We start from the raw sequence: 25,518 nt of genomic DNA, 5'->3' as shown, positions 1-25,518 counted from the left end.
TCGCCTCCTCTGCTCCGTCGCCTCTCGGTGCCTGTTGATTATCACCTCGGCGCCAGTCCCTCATGGCCCTCTGTAGCGCCTTCGGTCCATAAAAATAGTAGAGCGACCCTGTCTGTTGACCCTTAGTTTGGCGGGATACAGCAGGGCGTGGTCAACGCTGAGTTCGCGTAGCTGTCGCTTCATGGGAACAAACTGGCGTCTAGCCTCCTGCACCCTGGCTGTAAAATCTGGGAACAGGGATAGCGTGCTGCCTTCATAGTGTAATGGCTGTTTCTCTCTTGCCAGTCTCAGAGCAGTGTCCTGGTCCCTGTAGTTGAGAAGTTTAGCCACGATAGGACACGGCGGGGCACCCGGCTTGGGTCTCGTGCCGTGGGTGCGATGGGCGCGCTCTATCACGAACATTCCTGAGAAGGCTGTGTCTCCCAGCAGCTTTTTAAGTAGTGACTCGACGAAGAGCTCCATATTGTCCGTTTGAGTGGTCTCTGGAAGGCCCATGATGCGTATGTTACATCTGCGCGACCGCGCCTCCAAATCTTCAGCCTTGTCTTGGAGCAGCTGAATAACCTTGCCCAACTGCTTGTGATCTGAGTCCAGTGTCGTCTGTGACTCCTCCACCTCTCCTATTCTGCGCTCCGCCAGATCTAGGTGCTCGGCATGTTTATCCAACCGCTCCGCCATCCTGTCCATGCGGTATGTGAGAGCGTCCATTTTGGCGCCTAGGGAAGTGAGGCCGCCCTGTAAGTTCTTTTCTATCGCCAAGAGAATGCTGCGAATATCAGGTTACACCGAGTCGCAATCCCCCGAGCCTCCCGCACCATTGTTCGTGTCGCAAGATGGCGGGTCTGGGGTCTTAGTCTTCCTGGTCTGATCAAAGTTAAGTTTGGGCAGCGAGCGGTCCGGGCGGCCCATGTCGCCTCAGCAGAGAGCAAAGTGCACCAACACACCCAATAGTTCCCCCACACACAGCTGGGACAGCCAGTGGCCACGTCATCCTCCGCAAACGGTACGCCGAAAAGGTTGATGTCCGATTGGACGCCGTGCAGACCCCGAAGCATGTCCCTGCCCTCCCGAGGGTCAGCGTGGAAGACAGCCGGGCAATAGGCAAGGGAACCAGGCCAGGGGTTACTCACGTAGCACAACTGCACCCCAGGTACAGAGATACTGCAGCTCTCGCAGGTCCACAGCTAACGACTCTCCACAGTGGGTTCTGAAGATCGCCTCTTAGTTATTTACAAGGAAACCAATGGGGCCACGGCGCACTCCAAATGGGAGGGACCAGGCTGGGCAGGTCGCAAACAGAGCGCCCCAGGTCGCGTGGAAAGTAGCCAGTCCATCATCCAGTCGGTCTGAAGATGGGGGCAGCGCAACAGGAAGGCCCCGAGACCTATGAGGCACCAAGAGCGCCAGGGGGGGTATAATCACCGCGCCCCCTCACACCCAGATGGACTCACTGCTGACTCCCAGCAGCCCCCGCCGATCACAGTCCCGGCCGTCCACTGCCAGCCGGTCCGCCGTCGCCACAGCACGTCCCCAGCTCCGCTCTCAGCACAGTGGTGGGGGCTCTTCCGCAGCGGGGGTCCGTAGGCGGCGAAGCGGGCGCAGTCGGGGATCCGCGGCCGGAGCTGCGCCAGGAGGCCCACAGGCCCAGCAGAAGCCTGGGGCTCTCGTGAGTCTCTGCCCCCTCCTCAGGTCATTAGCGTAGTGGGCACACCTCCGATGGCGCGTTCACGCTCCAGGCTCCGCCGGAACTATACCGGAGCAGCTCTTCGCCCTGCCACAGCAGACGGGGCACTTCCAGGCGCCGTGCCACACGTCCTCAGGGGGAAGATTCGCCCAGCCTGGGCCGTGCGCCAGCCCTAGCTCTGCACAGGCTGCCCCGCCTCGTGGGTCCGCCCGCAGCAGGTCAGTCAAGAAAAAGGCACTTCCCGGTGCCCCCGGCACCCGAAACTCCAGCCGATCGCGCCCCCACTGCTCCGGAGCCTATAATGTGGTGGTCATGTTTTTCTCAACATGCTTTTCAATAAAAATCTGAACACAAAGAACCTATTTAAACAACCTTAATGTTCTTGAGAACTTGTGACCGACCCTGGGACAAATGTAAACAATTTCTGGAAAGGTAGATTGGTATGGCTTTAATGTTGTGTAAGTCACATGCAATCATGTCCAGATGCAACTTGGTGGATTTACCAAATTCAGACCTGTTGGATTTGCCAATGCTCATTTGTAATATATTTTTTCTTTTGATTTGTAAGGTAGCAACTTGGATGTCTGCACACACGTTTTGTGCTTGTTGTTGCTTAGCTTTAGATACTAGGACGGATGCACAAGTTCTGGAAGCTTTTTGCCGAATTGAATCATCCAGTACTCTCGCCGGAGTCTGGCACTGCTATGAATTAGATTCAAAGGTTTTGAATCGGTGGTAAATTACTTGTGGGAGAATTATCATTTCCTCACCTGTAACAATTGATGTCCAGGGTGGGATTCGCCCATCCCATAACAGATTCTCTCCTTATAGTGGCTGCATGACTTCTCCAGAAAAGCAAATGCCTTTCTGAAGGCAAATCTCTGCCTCGATATTGTCACTGTAGAAGGAAGTTATGACAGAATATGTACTCCTGAGAGCATTTGTTCCAATGTGTTTTTTCGGTGGTTCTCATTTGCATTTTGGCAAAGAGCAGAGGTAGCAAAAAAAAACAAATATTTTTTAATCTAAAAAAATTGCTGTTTTGAGGTTGTCAGCAGTTTGGTATGATTCTAGGTTAAGGTTATGAATCAGAGATCGATCGCAGGAGACGTACTCCCAGGTAAGTAAGTGTTCGAGGCATGTGTGCTGAAGACACACATGCTTTGCATACACCTGCCATCTAGTGTTGGGTTTGGATGTTTGCAAGTTGTTTTTCTTCGAAGAAGTCTTTCAAGTCACGAGGTAAGGTGACTCCTCCATTCGGTAATAGTGCGCATGGGCATTGACTCCATTGTTAAATTGTTTTTTTCCGCCATTGGGTTCGGACTTGTATTGGTGCGCTCCTGTTCAAAACCGTTCTTCAGGTTCCCCTTGGTGCGCCATCCACTCTTCGCTGAACGGTATTGTTCTTTCACGCGTTTCCCTGTTCTCCGGGTATTGAATCGCTCGGGAAACACTATCTTCTGTCAGAAACATCGGTGGTGGCCCTCTGGTCGATGGAACAAACTCTATTCCAATTCTGTCCTTTGAACCGTGCCAAGTACCCTCGCACAGACCTACATCAAGTTTATAACTTGTGCCTCTCACCGGAGCACAACGAGGAAGACTGACGCCTGTGGGTCGTTTCGGTCGAAGAAAACTTTACGTGATCGCCGGGCTCGACGACTAGAAAGGCAACGTCCAAGCATTCAACACACTCAGGATATCTTCGGCGAAGAATCTGAGGTGTTGGCGGCAGAGGAAGAAGCCTTCTCAGTCACTGAGTCTGATTCTGAACTTGAGATAGATGGAGTCCGAAGATGTGCCTCCGCGACAGGGTGTCGTGAGTACTGAAGACCCCTTGCCCCCTAAAACCTTTCCCAAAAAACATAAGGCTACGGCATCACCTCTGCCTTCTGGCCAAGGTCGGCACCAAGACAATGTTTCTAACGCCCCACCTTCTGGCTCTGCACTAAAACAAATCATCAAGCCTTCCGCCTCTGTTTCAAGTTGGCCAAAATCAAGTTCAGGGAAACCCTCCAGTTCCGAGGACAAATCTGGTTCGGAGCCGAGACCCTCCGCCCCAAAACAAAAATATGCTTCGGAGCTGAAACCAAGTTCAGGGAAACCCTCCAGTTCCGAGGACAAATCTGGCTCGGCGCCGAAACCCTCCGCCCCAAAACAAAAATATGCTTCGGAGCTGAAACCTTCCACTCCCAAAAGCAAACCTATTTCGGCGCGCCAAAATCAAAAGACAGCCTCTCTGAGCCGCCTGAATTTTAGACGTTCTCAAGTCTAAATTGGATCCTAAACAGAAAAAGATTTATATCCATCCTGATACAGGACATATTTCTGCCAAAACACAAGTCAAACATAGACTTCCTTCAGAGGACCCTGCAGATAAAATCCCTATGAAGAAGAAAAAGGAGGTGGCTTGCAGTCCTGCGCATCCTGTCCCGCAATCCCCTACACCTCCACTATCTTCTCCACATTTACCAATTCAAAATCCGTTTCACATAACATCTCAGAGATCGCCACATACACAGCCTGAAGGGGATGATATTGATGAAGAAGTTCTCCTTTACCAGTAGACTTCTGGAATGGTTATACTATTGACCCTCAAGAGAATACTAACCCAGTCCTTTACCCCACAAAGCCATCACCACCAGATGATCAAGAACGTATTGCTAGAGCAGCAGAGTATCATGGGGTGGCCTTACATAAAGAGTCCTTAGGGTTCCACACACAGGTCACGTCAAACACTCCATATGCTAAAGGGCATGATGAGGCATACAGATGGCATCTTCAAAGACCCTGTGTGAGCACATATTTTAACTCCCAGTCAAATAAAATTTTAAACTTCTCCATTTGATCCTATGTTTATCAAAGGACAATTACCTCTTGACTCCCTAGTAGTGTCCAATGCTTTAAAAGAGCTAATTCACAAGCCTCTGGTGATGCACCTCCCCCAGACAAAGAATCTAAACTTGTAGATGCCTTGGGTAAGCGAGTGGCCCCTCAAGCCACTAACTACTGGCGCATCGCAAACACACAGGGCTTACTAGCCAGGCACAACAGGGCACACTGGGATGAGATGGAGCAATTGCTCCAATATTTCCCGAGCAAACACAAAAATAAAGCACAAGAGTTGGGTCAGGAGGGAAAACCCATTTCTAACTTCTATCAGATGTGCTCTAGATGCTGCTGACACTGTGGCTAGGGAGATAAATACCAGCATTTTCCTCAGAAGGCTTGCATGGCTTAGAATTCGGGTTTAAACCTGAGGCTCAAATGACTATTGGATATTGACTCTGCCTTTTGTTTCAATAAAATATTTTTATTTAAAAAAAAAAACAGCAGTTCATTTTGAACACACCTTTTGATAAACAACACTTGTTTGGTGCTGAAGTCAATCACGCTTTGGAAGAAATGAAAAAGGACACAGAAGTGGCAAAGACCAAGGGAGCGCTCCAATCCCCATCAAATACAGGTTCTTTTGCTGCTCATTTTACAGAGGCGGGTCCAAAACCACATCCTCAGACCTGAATGCTTCCTATCATAAAAGCAACAACCAATCCTCTCCCTCTAGAGGTTTTTCTAGCGGTGGTGTAGAGAGAGCAATTCCAAAGGTATGGGTAGAGGTTCCTCAGTGCGTAACTCCCCTTCTCCCAACAAACAGTGACTTGCCCACATCTTCCCCAATGATTTGACATCTGTAGGGGGAAGACTTCAACAATTTCTCCTCATTTGGCAATCCATAATATCCGACAAATGGGTGGTAGATCTTATCCGACATGGTTATTGCCTGGAGCTTACCACCAATCCTCCAAATATTCCACCTCACACTCACAAACTGTCATTAGACCCATTACAGTTACTTGAACAAGAGGTGCAATCTCTCTTAGCAAAAGGAGCCATAGAACCAGTTCCATTACAGTACCAAGGTTCAGGGGTTTACTCTCTCTATTTTCGAATTCCCAAAAAGGACGGCTCCTTGAGACCAATTTTGGATCTCAGACAGTAAAACCAGCGCATACGGCCAGAACATTTCCATATGGTAACGCTTCAACAGGTGCTTCCACTTCTGCAGCAATGCGATTTTATGTCCACACTAGATTTAAGACGCATACTTCCATATTACAATCCATCCAGCTCATCGGAAATATCTCAGGTTTCTGATATCCGGCAAACAATATCATTTCAAAGTACTCCCATTCAGAGTAACTACTGCTCCCAGAGTTTTTACCAAATGTCTAGCAGAAGTGGCAGCTCATCTCAAAAGACAACAAATTCATGTGTTCCCGTACTTGGACGACTGGCTCATCAAAGCCAGCACACACCAAAAGTGCTTAAAACACACTCAAACCATGCTAAATCTATTGCACTAATTGGGCTTTACCGTCGACACGCTGAAGTCTCATCTACAGTTTTTACAAATACAATCTTATCTGGGAGCGACTCAACACTCGCACTGCTCTAGCCTCTCCCAGTACAGCCAGAATTCACAATATTCTAACTCTTATTACAGTTTTAAGCCGATCAAACCTTGCCGGCCAAAACCTTAATGCAACTGCTAGGAATGATGGCCTCATGCATTGCCACAGTGCCTGAGACAAGACTGCACGTTTCCTCTACCAGAAGGCTTAGCACACTAGGGGAATCAGTCACAGGGTTAATTAACAGATCTAGTGTTGGTAGACAGCTGCACCCATCACTCTCTGCAGTGGGGGAAATCACAAAACTTATCAAAAGGGCGGCCTTTCATCGACCTTGTTCCACAGATCGTGCGAACCGCAGACATCTCACCGGTTGGGGTCCCCATCTCCACAAGTACACAATTCAAGGTCTCTGGGACAACAAGCACAAACATCTCCACATCAACTATCTAGAGCTTCTAGCAGTATTTCTAGCACTCAAAGCTTTTCAGTTTCATCTCATAGACAAATTGTACTAATCCTCAAGGACATGACCGCCATCTACTATGTCCAAGAACAAGGGGGGGAACACACACTCTCCTGCGTTCATGCCTTTCTCAGGCCATCTGGAGATGGTCAATTCATCACAAAATTAATCTCCAGACAGAACACCTTCGAGGGGTAAACAATCAAATTGCCGATCTCCTCAGCAGAAGGAGCCTGCAAATACACAAGTGTGAACTTCATCCCCAAGTTCTCCTTCCATACTTTCAGAAATGGGGATTTCCACAAAATTGATCAGTTTGCTACAGTGGACTAAGCAAAATGCCCTAACTTTCCCTCCAGGTTCCCACACCCTCGCTCCAAAGGCAATGCCCTATGGATCAATTAGTCAGATATTTTCCCAAGCTTTTCAGCATCTCATTCCTTCTGTTTCTGGTTTGCAAGCTGAGGAAAACCTCCCCACACTGATTTTGATAGTCAACCATGGTACACCACACTTCTTGAACTCTCAGTAGTTCCATATCAAAAGCTACACCTTAATTCCAGTCTTCTCACTCCGAACCATGGAGAAATCCGACACCCAAACCTCAAGTAGGTCAATTTAGCGATTTAGCTCCTGGGGTCATAGGATTTAGATACTTACATTTGCCAACAAACTGTATGACAATTCTAAAAGAAGCGAGAAATCCCACTACCAGAGCTTGTTATGCAGCAACATGGATACAATTTGTTATTTATTGTAAGCACAAGAATAATCCTCTGGATACTTTTTTTTTTGTGTCTTCATCTCCAACATGGTTGTGATCTGCCGAACTACTGAACAAGGAAGAAAGGCAGTAAGTGGTACTGACGTGCTGCCTCAGTCCAAGACTGGTGAGGGTAAAGAGATGAGTGGGACTACCATGACCCAACAGCTACGCCAAACCCCATACCGATCTTGACATCTTGTTGCTCGGTTGGCAGATGCTAACCATAAGCCAGTTCCCGCCATAGCTTATATCCACCAGTGTGCCAAAAAAGAGGCGAATTGGCTTAGCAGGGAGAATGCACCTTGGCCACGCAATCATCGGACCTGGGGGGGGGGGGGCGGGGGAGTACTACTAGTGGGACCAGTCAAGTAAATGCCAGAAAGCTCTTTTATCTGGCTTCCCAGCCCTGGCGAGATCTAGTTTCGATATTTGGAGGTTTGATGTAAACCAGTCATGTAAAGAAGGAGGAGAAGCCTCCTTCCATCGCTTACAGATTTCTCTGCGCGCCACCAAGCTGGAATAGAACAAAAGGTTCTTGGCTGGGCTATGACTCTGATCTACTACACCGAAGATTACGAGGCGAAGGTCCATAACCACTGTAAAGCCCAGGGAAGATGTAAGTTTATTGCTGATTGAATCCCAAAAAGACGTCAAGTGAGGGCAATCAAAGAACATATGTGCGTCAGAGGCCTCGGCTAGCCCACACCGGGCACAGGCCACCGGGGCACCTGTGGAGAATTTGGACAGCCTCTGAGGAGAGTAGTAGGCTCTATGTAGGGTAAAAAGGTGGTTCCTATGGAGCCAGGCTGGTTTAACTAGATTCCATAGAACATTACAAGACGTTAGCCACAGATTGTTTAAGTTCAGGCTAGGCATCGAGGAACCCCACAATAGTTTGGGGAGATGAAATTCTCCATCAATCTCTTCAAGGATTAAATTGTACCAAAAAGAAACTTCTTTCGATACAGATGGTTTATCCAGCAGGAGAGATTCCAATTGACTGCCTCCCCCTAAAGGCATGATGTCACAACGGGGTTTTTAGCGGAAAAGGCTTGAGCCCAACTTGATATCTGCAAATATTTAAGTCTTGAGAGGTTAGGGCCCACTTTGCTCACTAAATATTCCCATGGAAGCAGAGTCCCTTCCACAAACTATCACCCCATGTTGATATTCCGGCATCTTTAAGTGGAATTGCTAGTATAATCACTCGCCCAACCTGGAGTAATGGGGAGATCCCATATAGGAGATCTACTAGAATGGTACCCCAGTTTTATAGAAGACCTGAAATTAAACCAAGTTCTTGCTAGGCACTGCAGCACCTTCAATTTAACATTTTTAAAAAATGTGGGGTCGCCAAACTTAAAAAGAAAACCAGACTGCCCAACTCCTTCACCCTTCAATAAGGCCGAGAACATCGTCCCTATACCCTGATCTGTTGGCATTTTTAGCAACATTCGTGCGTGTGACAGTTGAAATGCCCACGCATATAGGTCAGGAGCTGCCAGACCACCTTTCTCCCTACGACGCCTTATTTTCTTCCAGGCAATCCTTACGTTTTTATTATTCCAAATAAATGAAGAAATATCCCCCTTTAGCTTCGCCATCATAGATGTGTCAAAATAAAGAGGAATGGTATTAAACAAAAAGGACAACTTTGGTAGAATGGACATTTTCACCAGATTTGCACGACCCAGAACAGTCAGAGGGAGATGCCCCCATTAACTTCTGGCACTCTTTAGCAACTATGGCAAAATTGGTGGAAGCAATCAGATTAATATCTTTAACAATTCTTAATCCAAGATATCTCAGATTTGTGCTTAGTTGCTCGTTAAATCCTGCTTCATCGCTATTCCAAACCATTATTTCAGTTTTTGAGGCGTTTACCTCATACCCTGAGATTTTCCCAAATTCCAAAGCTAAATTAATAACTGCAGGGAACGCGGTACTAATCTCTGACGTCATAATCATGACGTCGTCAGCATACAGGGACACCCTCTTTTCCCACTCTCTGTATATAAAAGGCTTGATGGTATTGTCCTCTCGAATTTTTTGAGCAAACGGCTCTATATAGAGATCAAAGAGCAGCGGGGATAGAGGGCAGCCCTGCCGCGTTCCCCTTGTAATATCAAATGGTTCGGACAGACCTCCATTAACCAGGACAGATGCGGTTGGCCTATGGTATAAGAGTTCCATCGCTCTGCGAAACGCCTCACCCACCCCGAATTTAGCCAAGGCCCCCGACAGGTACAACCAATTGACCCTGTCGAAGGCCTTGGTAGCATCCAGCGTAAGGATGGCCAGTGGCATTGAGGACATGGTCGCCATGTCTATTGCTCCTATAAGATCGTACGTCAATTCAAAGAGCTGGCGACCCTTCACAAAGCCCTTCTGATTGGGGTGTAAAACTGCAGGAGCAACCTGGCCCAACCTCTTAGCCAGGAGCGACGCAAAGATTTTGTAGTCCGCGTTGAGGATTGATATGGGGCGGTATGAGCCGCAATCAGTAGCAACCTTGCCTGGTTTCAGAATAAGTGTGATAGATGCGTTGTTCCAGGAAGTTGGGGGAAGTGCTCCTTCCTGCAATATTTGATTGAATAGTACTGCAAGGAAGGGGGCTATTTCACCCACAAGATGTTTGTAGACCTCGGCTGGCAAGCCATCAGTACCCGCAGCCTTATTCCCCTTGCTACCTTGTATCGCCATCACCACCTCTTCTTCTGTAAGCGCCTTATCTAGAGAAGCACTTTGTTCTAGCGATTGTAATGAGATACCGTTCAGCCACTCACCTATGCTATCAGGGGAGATGTTCTTGTCCTCCTGGTATATATTCTGAAAGAATTCTTTAAAGGCCAATCTGATTTCTATATCAGAAGACACGGTCCCTGCACTAGTTGTAATAGAATCAATGTTATTACGTGCCTGATCGGTTCTAGACTTCCAGGGCAACAGTTTGCCTGCCCCTTCACCAAATTCGAAATGGGCTAATTTACTCGCTTCCCATTTCTGGAGGATGCGCTGGTTTAAAACAGAAGCCAGTTGCCCTTTAAGTTCCAGCAGTTTCTCCTGCTTGGCCAATGAAGTAGGGTTGGAAACATTACTACAACCATCCAGTTCAGTTTGCATTGTTAATAGGTTAGTCTCGATAGATGTAACTTCTAGCATGTACTGCCTTCTGCGGAATACAGTCTTATTCTTAATGACCCCTCGCAGGGAACACTTAAAGGCGTCCCAAACAGTACTAGAACTTGCCGAGCCGATATTAATTCGCAAAAATTCCCGTGCTTCTGATCTAATGTATAAGACCTCATCCAACGTTGACAAGAAGGACCGGTCAAAAGACCATGACCTAGTCGGGGATTGAATAACACCGAGAAGATCTAAAGAAACTGAAGAGTGGTCCGACAGGTGCGATGGTAAATAGCTAACATTTTTTACAGAATCGACCAAAGCTCGGCTTATTAGGAAAAGATCGATCCTGGATTGGTGGTGATACTTAAGATTCTGAAACGAGAAACCAGGTTGCTGACCTGCCCTTACTCTCCAGATGTCTATGAAGCAGTATTGATGCATGCATTTAAGTAAAAAAGCTCTAGATTTGGACAATATTTGTTGTCGACTAGATGGAGTCGTATCTAGGGAGTGGTCGAGCACTATGTTAAAATCCCCTGCTATTATGATAGGTTCTGAGAAGTGCAAAAGTTGGGAAAATAGGGATTCTAAGGCTAAGGGATCATCCCGATTAGGTCCATAATAACCAGCTATAGTTAACCGTGAACCACCTATTACCACAGTGGTGATTGCCCACCTACCTGCCGAGTCTACCTTCTGCGTGATTAATCTTGCGGTGATGTTTTTTTAAAAAGAATAGTCACACCCCTTGTATTAGTTGATTGGGAGGTAGATACTGACAGATCTATCCATCTGTTCTTTTTAGCCAAGTCAAGTAACTCAGCCTTAACTAGATGTGCCTCCTGGAGTATAATGACCTGCGCATCAGCATCCCGCAAATATTGTAAGATCCTGTTTGCTCTAGGTTTGGTGCGCAGGCCATTAACATTCCAGGAGGGGATATTAAGATTACTCATATCTAGTACCATGTCCTCTATGTCTATATACATAAGGCATAAAGCCCATAGCTATTACCAGTAATGCGATCCTTGCCCATACCACGTAAAAAAAAGTCAAAAACCAAATCGGAAATGAGGAACATTTTATACTTCTTTACCCAACCCCCCTCACCCCAGTGACCTCCATCCTCCCTCCCTTGAGGAACCCTTGTACTATCTAACCGTAACATGTCCGGTTGGTGGTACCCCTTACCCATTCCGAGCCCCAACAGAGTGCTTCTAACTATTCAGTTGAGAACTAGATTACTATTACTTTGTTCTTTACCTGCTGAATTCCCTCCGATTGACAAAAAAAAACAGTTTTAATTGTAGGGATACAGCCTAACTTTTATCTATTACATTTCTTACTTTTTTATTTCTTTTCCCTTTTTTATTTTATTTAATTATATATGTGCCTGCCCCCTTTTTTTTTAATTTTATTTTTTTACCTCTAACCTTATCACCATGTGTCCCACAATAGAGAAAGAAGAAAGGAAGAAAAGGACTGAGCAACAAGGAGAGTCAGGAAGTTGTATGACCCTAATCGCCTACCTTAGGAACCCACGCTCTCAGCCGGGACCCCCATCAGCCCCCTTGGCCCCACCAAGGGACATCACTAGCTCGTCCGCCGCCTGAACTGAACGGATGTTAAACATTTTATTGTTAAACATTATTTTCAGAGCTGCGGGCAAACTCAACTGCACTGTTGCACCTAACTTCCTAAAGGCCTCCATTCTCCTACCCAGTTCCCACTGTTTTTCCAGGGTAACCCTCGATAAGATCTGACTTATCTGAAAATTAAAGCCTGCTCCCGATAGGGATTTTTGCTTGAGGGCTAGGTTAAGAATGTGGAATGAATAAGTATGAAAGTTCACTAGGATCTTTCTTGGCTTAGTCCTCTGTGGGCTGCGCCTGAAGGGGTCGCTATGTATCCGCTGAATGTCGTTTGCTAGCTCCTCTTCAGATTGATCCAAGTTGAGACTTCTTTAACACCTTCAATGCTAGAGGTATTTTCCCAAGGTGCTGGAGTCTCTTAAATCCCATTGTTCATGACGAGCTCAGCTCGTCATGAGCACACGAGCAGTGTACTGCATGACGAGCTGAGCTCGTCATGAGCATGGAAGGGGTTAAAAGCGGGATGATGTAGCGCTTGATGTCTGATCCTTCGCTGGCTTCTGGTATATTCAAAATCCGAATATTGCTGCGCATCGCATTATTTTCCAAGATCTCCATCTTGTCTGCCAAAGCGATGTCCTCTTTTTTTAGTTTCAAAATTTCCTCTTTAGCATTGTCCAGTTCAACAGACATCCCCGAAACTGTCTCTTCCAACACTCCAGTCCTTGAGAAAAGACCGTCAATCTTACTGTCTAGGGATTCACAGTAAGTTCTGATCTCTTTCTGGATTGACGCTGACTCTTCAAACCCCTGTTTGATGTCAGCTGACAAGGTGGAGAACATAAGCTGTAAGGAAGAGACTGAAAGATCTGGAGGCATATTTGTGGTGGTTGAAGGAACTGAGGGGATGCCGCAGATGGAAGATGTATTGGAAACAGATTGCTGTGAGATATTTAGATTTAGGTTTTCCCCTCCTGGCTTTGACACCCCAGGTCGTCTGGCTCTAGATCCGTGCCTAGTTCATGGCATATATCGTTACTAGGCTCATCAGAACTGCTGCAACCTCCTGCAGTGATGGAACTACTTGGAGTGTTGAAATTTACTGCCTCATTCCCCGATTCGATCCTGGGCACCGAGGATGCCGCTTCCAGGGGAGCACTGACAGTAACATTGACCTTGGGATTTGATTTTATTGATGATTTTGTCAGTGGACTTGGCGACAAGGCAGAGTTGTCTTTTATCGGGGGTGTCTGATTCGACTCCCACCCCAGGTTGAAGTTCCTTACAGACCTCCTCCATATTTACAATTGTTGCTGGAGCTAAAGCAGCATTAGGTGTACAGGCAGATAAAGAGACTAATCGAGAGGGTGACTCAAGAGCGGATGGTGTTAGAGGGTCAGCAAGGCCCAAAAGATCAGACTGAGCCGGAATTATAGGTAAAGCAGGTAGACCAGACACTTGAGGAGGGTGACTTTGAACTAGGTCTAACACCTGAGGGATGACTTTGAAAAAGGAGCGCAGAGAAGGCGTTATCCTAGAGCTGGAATCAAGGACAGATTTGGTTGTGTTTGCTAACTTTTTAGTCTTTTTTGCGCGCTTAGCCTTCACTTCAGTAGAAAGATATGATGAGGGGAGGAACATGGCGGCAGCAGGCTAGCTGCCGCGGTACTCCGCTCTGAGCCCTATCGGAGTGTCATGCCTGTGAGTGCTACGAGAATCTAGAATCGGGCATTCTGCTGAAAACCTCGATGCTCCGTCTGTTCGTGTGTTTATTCTAAAAGCGTACTTTTTAAAAGCTTTTGAAGCCTTTTTTTTTTCCGACTCTCGATAGTGAACGCCGCGGTACTGCGGTCTTTCCTCCGTGTCTATGCGCTTCCAGAGGGGCGTGCTTCAGTTTGGTCCGGAGGCTCCTGGCGTTCCTGGTGTTCCTGATGTTCTAACTCATCCACTGCCATCACCGCCGACGGGACTGAGGCCGTGGCATCAGGCTGCCCTGGAGCTCCGTCGAGGGAGACGCTTGCAGTATCTCCGGAGAGATCCTCGTATAAGCGTGTCTGTGAGGCACGGAGAGCCGCTGGGAGAGACTGAAGGGACCGAAGCAGCAACTTCGGCGGCTATATCAGAGGAGGTGAAGGGGGGTCAGTAGGGAGGGGGTCAGTCAAGTGTGAGCTGGTCCCGTCTCCTGCAGTGGTGGGACTGGGCAAGGAGCAGGGGGGGGGCGCACTACATCAGTCACCACACGAGCTGCCACACGAGCTGCCACACAAAGAGATTAGCCTAAAGACTAGCCTAAACTCAATTCAATCCCCCTCTAACGCGCAGCCTTTTCCATTTGTCTCTGCTGCTGGGGTATCGCTGTTGACATGTAATCAGGGGGCGCGCAGTAAAGGCAGTAAAGATAAAAGCAGGGGGGGGGCATATTCTTTAAAAAGAAAGAGGGGAGGAGGGAGCGGACTGCGGAATCGGCTGTACAGGCTCTTTTAAAGCTGGATTCTGGGGTAGCGTTCCAGGGCAGCGCCGAAGGGGTCAGGAGTTGTTTAAAACGCCTTCTAAAACGCCGTCTAAATCCTCTGGATACTTTTGTTCAAAACATTGTTGGTTACCTTCTGCACCGACAGCATTCTAATTTAGCTTACACATCTATTCAATTGCACCTTGCAGCAGTGGCTGCATATCTGCAAAACAGACAGCACTGTTCTTTATTCAAACTCCCTGTGATTAAAGCTTTTATGGAAGGCTTAAAAAGAGTAACACCACCCAGAATACCTCCGGCACCAGTATGGAATCTCAACATTGTACTTGAGACTCATGGATCCACTTTTTGACCGATTACACAATTTGCCTTTAGAGTTCCTTCATTGCAATTACTTCTTTAAGGAGAGTTGTTGAGCTTCTGGCATTAACCTTAGAAGAACCCTTCTTTCAGCTTCATAATGATAATGTAGATCTTCGCACAAACCCAAAATGCATCCGCAAAGTAGTTTCTGCTTTTCATCTTCACCAATCAGTTGAGTTACCTGTGTTCTTCCTTCAACCTTATTCTGTAGCAGAAACAGCTCTTCACCCACTTGATGTCAGAAGAACTTTATTGTATTGTATCAAAAGGACAAATGATTTTCGTAAAAACAAAGCAGCTGTTTGTTGCATTTGCACCACCTCACAAGGGCAATCCTATCTCTAAATCTGGCATTTCAAGATTGTTAAATGTATTCAAACTTGCTATTCAAAAGCTAAAAGAACTTTATCTATACCCCCTAGAGCGCATTCCACTTGCAAAATAGGGGCATCTGTGGCCTTTTTAGGTAACATTCTTATAGCTTACATATGTAAGGCAGCAACATGGTCTACCCCACACACATTTAACAAACACTATTGTGTGGATGTATTAGCACGCCAACAAGCCAATGTAGGGCAAGCAGTGCTTAAAGACACTGTTTCAGACCACTGCAACATCTACTGGTTAACCACCACTTTGGAGAATGCTATATAGTCTATGCAAAGCATATGTATCTACAACACACATGCCTCGAACGAATTATGTTACTTACCCGTAAGCATCTGTTCTTTTCATGTAGAGCAGAAGATTCACATGCGCCCTCCCACCTTCCCGGTCACCTGTAGTTGTTGCAGTTCTCCTTATTTACATTATATACGCATGGACATCTCTTTACTACACTCACCTACTCCATTCTCACCCTCTTGTGGGAAAACAATCTTAACAATGGCGTTGATGCCCTTGTGCACTATCACTGAAAGGAGGAGTCTCCTTACTTCGTGACTGGAAAGACTTCTTCGGAAAAAAACAACTTGCAAACATCCGGACCCAACACTAGTTCGCAGGTGTATGCAAAGCATGTGACTCTACAGCTCTACATGCCAAGAACAGATGCTTACTGGGTAAGTAACATGATCCTTTCCTTGCCTTGTTTTTTTCTCTAAGTGTAATGATCCCAATGTCCCGCTGCTTTTTGGGAAAAGTGTATTTAGTTAAGATTTTGAGGTAAGAATGTCAGCTGCTCTGTTTTAGCAACTGGAATAATGTAGTTTATTTCCTCCTTAATATGTATAATCCATTTGCCGTTATCCTGTCTGTTGTACATATGTTTCTCACTTTGTTGCACTACATGAAACACGATATACCAAATAAAGTTAAAACAGCAGTTAAGATACAGTATTTGAGATAAAATTGGTAGTGGGTAAGCTCTATGCACGTTTTAAAAATAGATGATGAAAAACCAAGATTACATGAGAGGCAAGAAGTTTAAACACTTTGAGGCCAACAGAGCAGAAGAGGGGGGTCGGAGGGGGGTAGGAAAACATGATGGGAAGGAGGCCTTTGAAGAATTATTCTGGCCATTGTAAGTTGCTATAAGCTAGTTTAGGTGAGTAATGCCGTAATCGTAGCTAGACTGAAATACACATATTCTAGTCTGCAAATTGTTTAAATGATACATTACTTCATGTCCTAAATAGAGAGGTGTAAGACAGCTGAAAATGAATCCGGACCATGTGGAAGAAATGCTTTAAACATAGAAAGAAATCGAGCAAAAGAGGAACAAATATGGAAAAAGGTGTAAGTGCCAACAGCACTGAAGCCCTACCCAAACTGTAAGGAAGAAATAAATTGTGCATTCTGAGCAGCAGGAGATAGAAAGGGACGGAAAAAGTATGGGAAACAAATGAAGCGGAGGAAGCAATTGTAGTAGGTTGTATAGTGTCATCTGTATATCACCTCTTTCTCAACTAGACTGGAGTTTTAAAATGGACTGTCCTCTGTCTCTTGAATCAAACAGGAAAGTAAGGCTTTTCAACAGTTTGCTTCAGGTTTACTTACCAGATGTGCCTGTGCTTTGCTTCTTCCACAGCGGCATCATCGACCAAGGCCCGCAGTCATCCAGCTGGGTTCAGTTCTGAGCTGGGGAGGGAGATGATGATGATGATGAAGCCATGCTGGACCCTTTGGGAATACCACACTGTCGAGCGGTGAAAACCCCTGAAGAATTCAGAGTGCTTCATTCCCAGATGTTTCTACTCTTCCATATTTTTTAAGTGTCATTCTGGTCTCTCAAGAGAAGGATGTCTGCTTCCAGGTTACTACTTGCCAGAAGCGCCAAAGGGAGTTGTATTGAGATCAGCTGCAAGTGTAAACATATACTGGAAAAGAACACTAATTGCATTAGAAGAATGCGAAATTCCACTCTGGAACTGACAATGGCTAGCGGGGGCAATTTCTTTTTTGACATGGACTTTTGAGAGACAGAAAAGTGACTTGAGAGTTTTGGGGCTGGGGGTGCAATGGGAGGGGAAGGCTGTTGCTCTCCGCTTCTCCTTTTAGCATAATTCCTCCATCTCCTTTCCAAAATGTGGTTTATTGATCACGCCCACCTGACTGGCCTGTTCAAAGGTCAGCTGGGATGTGCCCGTGAAGGTCTGGTTGCCCGCTTGTTTCTGCTTGGCGACATTGCTGTTTTGTAGGTAGTGTTATTTGAGTGTAAAGGTGCATGCCCATTTGTCAGCTGATAGCTATGAAAATGCTCCCTAACCAGTCATCTTGCTCCCCCCTGCATTCCACTAGGTAAAGTAGTGCCATCCATCCAAAGGAAAGATGTACTGCAATTTGTCTGCCACACCTCTTGAGAAGGCTGCGGAGGTCTCATTCCTGCTGTCACATACAGGAAGGCCATAACTAATCCCAAAGTTTTCATCCGTTCAATATTTGTTGGTCCGCAGGATCACTGTTTCTCCATCCTCGCAAGGATACCTCCAGGTTCACTTTGTATTATTCTTTCACATTGTTTCAAGTTTCCAGCAATCAACTTTCCTGTTCCTTTCTTTATCTTTCCCTGTAGCTGACTACCAATTTCATCAGTTGGCAAGTTCAGTCATGTCAGCCTCTCCTATGATGCCATTGTGAATGTAAAGCTGTAAGTGGTAGAACTGGGCACTTTACATACAACTCGCATAGATGTTAACTTGTTTTTTTTTTTTTGTTTTTTTTTTGCACCTCCATATCCTTTTCAAGAGCCAGGCAGATATATAGAGTTGATTGATCACTTGGCACTAAAGCTATGAACAAGTTGTCCTCCTTATGGCCAACTCGACCTTGGCATTATTTTGCTCTCTAGAACACTAGCTGTTAGCGACTGAATGATAACTGAGCAGAACCTGTTGCCAGTGTTGTTTCAGAACACAAGCTGTGAAAGAGTCGCCACCACTGGATCCCCCACAAGCACACAGACTGTGATTGCGACATCAGTTGGAAATATCACTGGTCACAGAGCAACGTGATTCCTGCACTGAGCAGTGCAAGCTGTCATTGGCCTCCCATTTTTGCACCTCCCTCCTTCCAAGCCATCCATGACTGACTCCTGTTCACCACACTTTTAGTACAGCAGACACCGATTCTGATCCTAATTTGTTTTTAGAGTTCCCTTCCATGTGCAAGTTGTCTTGGAACTACCCTTAACTTTTAGATAATTCATGAGAAGTAAACCTCTCACTTTCTAGACTTCTCATTTCTAGCGCAAACTCCCATACGAGTGCAAAAGTGGAGTCTCTATTGGGTCATTCAAAGCCCTTGGTCTCAAAATAGCTAAAGAGATGGACACGTTATCCCTTGTCCAACTCTGTGTGTTTTCAGCATGTATTCCCTCTGATCTGAAATAGGTCCCTCTTTGATTGCAGCCAATTTCCTTCACCTTTGCCATATTGCAATACACGAGCAGAGTACAAGTAGCCCCAATTAGACCAGTCTTTATGCACTGTTTGCACCTGGTGAATGAATCACTCCTGGGTTCCATGCTTTTTGTAGAGAGGACAATTGACACATGAGCAGTGTAAAAGTCAAACATTTTTAAAAGTTGACAATTCTAAAGCAGTTGACTAGCCACTTCCTTTCCACAGTTCCATTAGTGCGAAAGATGTTCCGAGTAATTGATGTGCAGAATTGTCCCATTTCATTGTGCTTTAAGTTTCACCTGTTGTACAATTTAGACATTCTGTGGGTGTTCCTTCCAAACATGGCAGTGTAAACACCTCTAGCATTCTCCTTGTGTGGTTATCTGATCACTTTCATCTGATGGCAGGTGTTTCAATCAGTATTTGATTTCTAGAAAGCATCATCCAAGGTAAGAAAAAGTAATTCAGGTACAGTTAAGGAGTGAAATAAAGAAGCCATTCCTCCATTATAGAACTTGTAGAGACATAAGAGAACTATAGAAGACAAAGGATGCGTTAGTGGCAGGACTTGGCACCCTCATATACCTAACAAATTAGTCCAGGAATCTGACCTGCTCTGCTAGAAACTAGGGTCAACACCCCTTATCTTGATCCCTACTCTTAAAATCTCATATAAATGTATACATGAAGTAATATATATTGTGTGTTTGAGCAAACTTTGAAGCAGAAAGAGCTAGAAAATTATAATTATTATGTATATAAAGTAAATGGCTGTATCTGTGCAATATCGACAAAGAAAATAGCGATAAAAAATACAATACTCGAGTTTGTGTTTTGTATTCTGTGATAAATGTTAGTGGTTAGAGAATTACACCAAACTGGACAGGCTGTAGGGCAGCAGAGGAGATTCAAACGTATGGAGAGTTCAAAATCCCTAGGTATATACGCAAAAGCCTAGCAGGTAGCAGGACCTCTGAACTGGAACAACCCTTTCTATAAGACTCGGTGGCTCAGGCCGCATACAGATGGAATAAGCCAGCAGAATGTCTGAACCTGGGATAACACATCCAACTGAGAACAACTCACCAGCATGTAGAGAAAGGCAGCTGGACTTCTCAGCTCTCACAAGAAGTCTTGAATGGGATTCACTGGGGGTCTCCAGTTGGCTGAGGTAGGTACCTTAGCCCAAATAGGGACCCTTGCTTTTAAGTCAGGGAAAGGAAGGACACCTCAGATAGCCCCTGCTCACCCCCTCTGTAGCTTGGCACGAGCAGCCAGGCGTATCTCCAAGGCAAGTGTGTAAAGTATTTGCAACCACACTCTCAGTAACCTACTGATAACATCACAAATGGACTCCACATGAGTTTCATAAAAACAATGAGATGTTTGTTAAAAAAAAAAGCAACAATCCGGTAGTTTGTAATGCTAAAATAATGCAATCTGTAATGACACTATCGGGCACTTCGTAATGCAAAAATGATGCAATTCGCCACAATCAAGCAGTTTGTAATGCCAAAATAAAACACTCCGACACCGATCACGGTGCTCTGGACGGTCCCTATGCCACTCTTACTGACTTGCGGTCAGCTACTGCCAAAATATGCCCCCAACATTGTTATGATGGAAAACAAAGTGCAGCTCCACACTCCGGCACTGCCACTCCTCTGCAAGTACGGGCCGCGATATGGGCTTGAGCGGAGGCTCGCGCTGCAAAGTTGAGAAAGGCTGAGAGCGTGTCTTGTAGCCTGCACCCCGCCCCAGGCAGCGACACAGCGTTACTGGGGGTACGTTCTCACTCCTCTCCTTGCTGCTTGGGCCTCAGATGCGACTTTGTTGATCTTGGGCAGTGAAACTTGGACCCCCGACGGTAATGGTTCGAGGCCTCTCTTTGGCAAAGGCAGGCGGCGGTGAATTCCCACAGCTCCTCTGGGGCTGCAGGTCCGTGCTGATGGCAATTACGATCGCAGCACTTCTGGTCACGCTGTCGATCGAAGCAGAGAACAAGATTGCTCTGGGACACACAGTCACAGAGAAAGTTCTCACAAAGATCTCAGGCTGCCACAGGGCACATGCACACAGCGTCGCTGAGACACACTTGGAAACTTTTATGTTCCTTATTTTCCACAACAGGGAGCCAGCTCTCCTCGGGCCCTTGGGGACAAGTTACTTCAGGACACAGCAAAGTCCTTTCAAGCGGGGGAACACAGCAAAGTCCCTTAGACTCTCCTTGGTTAAATCCGCAAACTGCAGGCCAGCCCCATATCACACCGCAAGGGTCATTCCTTCTCTTCAGCTATTCTTTCTTGGCAGAGGTTTCTCTTGACCACGAAGTAGTTGTCAATCCTTTCCAGTCTTGATCTGTCCAACGTTCAGGGGTTTCAACTCTCATAGTTATACCCCTAAATGTCTTTCAAGCCTTTGTGTTCAGGGGGCACTGACCCCTGTTCAAACCAGTTCTGGGTGTCTTCCTGCCAGTGACACCTTCTTCCTTTCATTAGTAGGGATCTGGATCCTCAATCACTCAGCAGGAGATGGAGCCATTGTTTTATGGCAGCAGCCCAGGCCTCTTCACCTCCAGGGGCAGCTCCTCCCCCTACACTCTAGATGCAGGTCAGCCTGTTGCTGTCTCACCTCCTACTCTGGGTCAAGACATTTCCCAGATCCTATTACATTCAAATCCAGACAGTAAATCCACAACCAGGCAGAGATGCACAGAATTGTTAGAACAAAGAAACTAGCCACTTCTAAAAGCGTGGTTCCTAAACACACAATTCAAAAACCACCTTCACAAAAATATGTATCTGAAAGAGACACGTTAGTGATAGATTCCTTACCTTAGAATATCCCCAGGCGTCAGACTGGATCTGGAATTTTTTTGCGTAGCAGTACCCTTGCGCATCGGTAGGCGTTGTCTGCGGCTCCGCGTCCGTCGTGGGCGCCGTGAAGACTTCGTCGGAGTACTTAGACGCCGCCTCCGCGTGCTGATGTCAGTTCTTCTTTTTTCCGCGCCAGCAGTGCAGATCCGGAAAAAGTGGTACCTTAGTCTTTTTTGACTAAACTTTTTTGATCTCTTTTGATCATTCTTTTCGAAGTCTTCGACTCCGAACGGTGCCGGTAGGGATGCCTGGTTTTAAGCCCTGTGAGGATTGCAACCGGCTGTCGGTCACCGACCCTCACCGTCGGTGTCTCCACTGTCTCGGCGTCGACCACGACGACAAGACCTGTTCTGACTGCCGGGCCCTGACTTTGAAGGCTAGGCGGGAGCGGTCCCGCAAGCGGCTCAAACTCCGGCAGTCGGCCCCGCGCCGAGAACGGTCCCGGTCCGGATGGAGGTCGAGGGACGGGTCGTGAGAGAGGAGCCATTGGAGCTCCGGGAGTCTATATCACTCCTCAGGGTCAAAGTCGTCAGGTAAGCACAAGAAGTCGAAGAGATGTCATCGCTCTTCCGACTCCCTCAGACGCGCGCGACGCGGCGGGGGGGGGGTTCAGATGGCACCGCTCACGCGGCTCCGTCTGAGTCGCAGCCGTCGCGTCCGGCCCCATACCCTCCGGTCCCTGACGCCGGAGGAGATAGAGCGGTTCCTCATGGCCATGAGGTCCCTCATGGCCATGAGGTCCCTCACTCCTCCGACGGGCTCCGCGGCGCCTTCGGGCCCAGCGGACCCGTCTGGGGGTCCTAGCGGGTCGGGGGCTTTCGGCACCGCAGGCCCCCACTGGATCCGGTTCCGGGTCGTCGCCGGTGGACTTAACAACCTCCCCGGCCTCTCAGGTGTCACCCCTGGCGCCGTCTTCAAGCGGCGCCGTCCCCGATGCCTCCCTCGACCCGGTTCCGACCTCAGAACGGTGCCGCTTCAGACGCCGTTCGGAGAGTTCACTTTCCAAGAACCGGCCCCATCATTTGCTAACCCTGAGTACCAGGAGATGGGTGATGAGGAGTATTGGGTGGGGTCTGAGGACCCTCTGACACATGAATGTCAGTCCCAGGAGGACTGGACAGGTGGACTTGGTGATGCCAGTGGTCTGGACACTTCGCCGGACACTGGCTTTGTCTCACCTCCTACCGTGGCTACGGAGGAGGGGGCAACCTACAGTGTGGTGTTGATGAGGGCGGCCAAGGCCCTTGAGCTCCCCGTCGCGGCCGTGAGGACTAATCTCCTCACTGAGGTCCTTAAGCCGCAGTCATGCTCAGCCGAGCCTCTGCTGCCGTTTAAGAGGCCTTAACCGACGTTCTTTTGGGCACTTGGTCCAGGCCCGCTACAGGTTCGCCTGTAGATAGGAACGTGGCCAGACGCCACCGCCTGGCCCCGGGCGACCCTTGTTTCCTGTCCACCCCACCCCACCCCTGAGAGCCTGGTGATCCAGGCCTCAAATTCCCAGACCGCATTCCTGTCGGCTCCGCCTGACAGGGAATCCAAGAGGTATGAGCAATACGGCAAAAAGGTATTCTCCTCCCTGAGTCTGGGACTGCGGTCTTCCAACACCGCATGCCTCTTGGGCCGCTACACCCACTCTCTGTGGGATACGGTCGCGGATGTGCTGCCAGAATGCCCGTTGGAGGTACGGGCTAAACTCCGCCAAGCCCTTGTGGAAGGCCGAGATGCGGCACATTATTCTATCCGGTGTGGACTGGATACCACTGACTCTCTGGGCAGAGCGATGGCAACGACGGTGGCGATTCGGCGCCACGCCTGGTTGAGGTCCGCCAACTTCTCGGCAGATGTCCAGAATACACTCATGGACATGCCATTTGATGGACGTCACCTTTTTGGCGACAAGGCAGATCATGCGCTTGAGCGCTTTAAGGACTCCAGGGCTACGGCCAAGTCCTTGGGCCTCTTGGCCCCGCGCCAGCAATCGGCTGCCTCTCACTCCTTTCGTGGCCACGGAAGGGGTGTACCCACACGTGCTGCCAGCCATGCTCCGCAAGGTAATACCCAACGCGGTGGCGGCCGTGGAAACCGCCGTGGCGGCGGTCGGGGACAACGGCGAGGTCAGTCCACACCTTCCCCCGCAGCATCCGCGTCAAAACCCTCCTAGTCCGTGCTTTCAGGCCCATGTGACGCCAGTGGGGGGCAGGGTTCGCCATCACCTCCTCCACTGGCGCACTGTCACATCGGACAGGTGGGTGCTGCAAATCGTCCGAAGGGGCTACTCCCTCCCCTCCGAGACGACTCTTCCAGCCATGCCACCTCCAGACAACGGCAGACGACCTGCACCAGCTGGGGTTCTCCCTCAATGTGCCGAAGTCACACCTGTGCCCCTCTCAGAAGCTCCTCTTCATCGGAGCGGTTCTGGACTCAGCGCAGGTTTGGGTTTATCCTCCTGAACAGCGGATCCGGGATATTCATGCTCTGATTCCACTCTTTCAGCCTTTATCCTGGGTCTCGGTCAGGTTGACGCTGCGGCTTCTGGGGCTGATGGCCTCCTGCATCCTACTGGTGCATCACGCCAGGTGGCAGATGCGGGCTCTGCAGTGGGACCTGAAGTTTCAGTGGGCCCAGCATCCGGGCAACCTGTCCGACCACGTCCTGATCTCGGAGGGCACTGCGAGACCGCTGCAGTGGTGGCTCACGGACCGCGATTGGGTCAGCGGCAGATCCCTCTCCCTTCCCCAACCGGAGCACGTAGTTGTGATGGACGCGTCCCTCCAGGGCTGGGGAGGCCACATGGGAGAGGCAGAGATCAGAGGCCTCTGGTCTCCGGCGGAGGCCGACTCCATATCAACCTTTTGGAGTTGCGGGCGATTCGTCTAGCACTGAAGGCATTCCTCCCCTCTGTCCGGGGAGTGTAGTGCAGGTGTTCACGGACAACACCACCGCCATGTGGTACTGCAACAAACAGGGCGGGGTGGGGTCGTGGACCCTTTGCCAGGAGGCTCTGCTCCTCTGGCAGTGGCTGGAACGCCAGGGTGTGACCCTGGTGGCTCAACACCTGGCAGGTTCTCTGAACGCCAGGGCGGACGAGCTCAGCCGTCTGGGCATGATGTATCACGAATGGCGTCTGAACTCGGACGTGGCGCAAGGCCTCTTTCAGCAGTGGGGAGAGCCTTGGTTAGATCTATTTGCCACCGAAGCGAACGTGCAATGTCATCAGTTCTGCGCGTTGGAATTTCCAATTCGGCACTCGCTCGGAGACGCTTTTCGTCGCGAGGGGAGTTGCGGTCTGTTGTACGCCTTTCCGCCTATACCACTTCTGCCCAGAGTGCTGAAGAAGATCAAGCGCGACCGGGCCCAAGTCATTCTTGTGGCTCCGGACTGGGCACGAAGGTACTGGTATCTAGAGCTACTCAGTATGTCAGTCGATCCCCCGGTTCGTCTGCCTCTTCGGGAGGACCTTCTGTCACAGCAGCAGGGGACGGTGCTCCACCCGAACCTGTCCAGTCTCCACCTCCATGCTTGGAGATTGAGCGGTGACAGTTGAGGCCATTTGACTTGCCTCCTGAAGTCTTTAATGTCATTCTGAGAGCCAGGCGTCCCTCCACAAAGTCGGTATACGCCTGCAGGTGGAACAGATTTGTGGCATGGTGCTCAGCAAAGGCTGTGGATCCTCTTGCTGCCCCTCTCTCTGAGGTTCTTCTCTTTCTTCTTTCTCTTGCCCAGCAGGGCTCTGCTCTGGGCACTATCCAGGGCTACCTTTCTGCCCTTTCGGCCTTTCTAAGGCTGCCTGATCAACCTTCTTTGTTCAAGTCCCCTATTGTAAATAGCTTTCTGAAGGGCATCACACACACACGTTTCCTCCTGTTCCGTTTGTGATGCCTCAGTGGGACTTGAACCTGGTTCTTACATTTC

General features: G+C 48.3%; 1 protein-coding gene across 1 annotated transcript in view; it reads left to right on the top strand.

Moving 5' to 3' along the window:
* The window catches only part of LOC144768100 (adaptin ear-binding coat-associated protein 1-like), a 159,967-nt gene extending 140,412 nt beyond the window's left edge, over window positions 1-19,555 (top strand). The window contains 1 exon segment of the mRNA XM_078651490.1: window positions 16,918-19,555. Coding sequence (XP_078507616.1) covers window positions 16,918-16,966 — 49 coding nt within the window. The 3' untranslated portion in view covers window positions 16,967-19,555.
* The last annotated feature ends 5,963 nt before the right edge of the window (window positions 19,556-25,518 follow it).

The sequence above is a fragment of the Lissotriton helveticus genome, chromosome 7, assembly GCF_964261635.1.
Source record: "Lissotriton helveticus chromosome 7, aLisHel1.1, whole genome shotgun sequence".
Lineage (NCBI taxonomy): Eukaryota > Metazoa > Chordata > Amphibia > Caudata > Salamandridae > Lissotriton > Lissotriton helveticus.
Note: the sequence above shows the minus strand (reverse complement) of the source record. Positions and strands in the feature narration are given on the sequence as shown.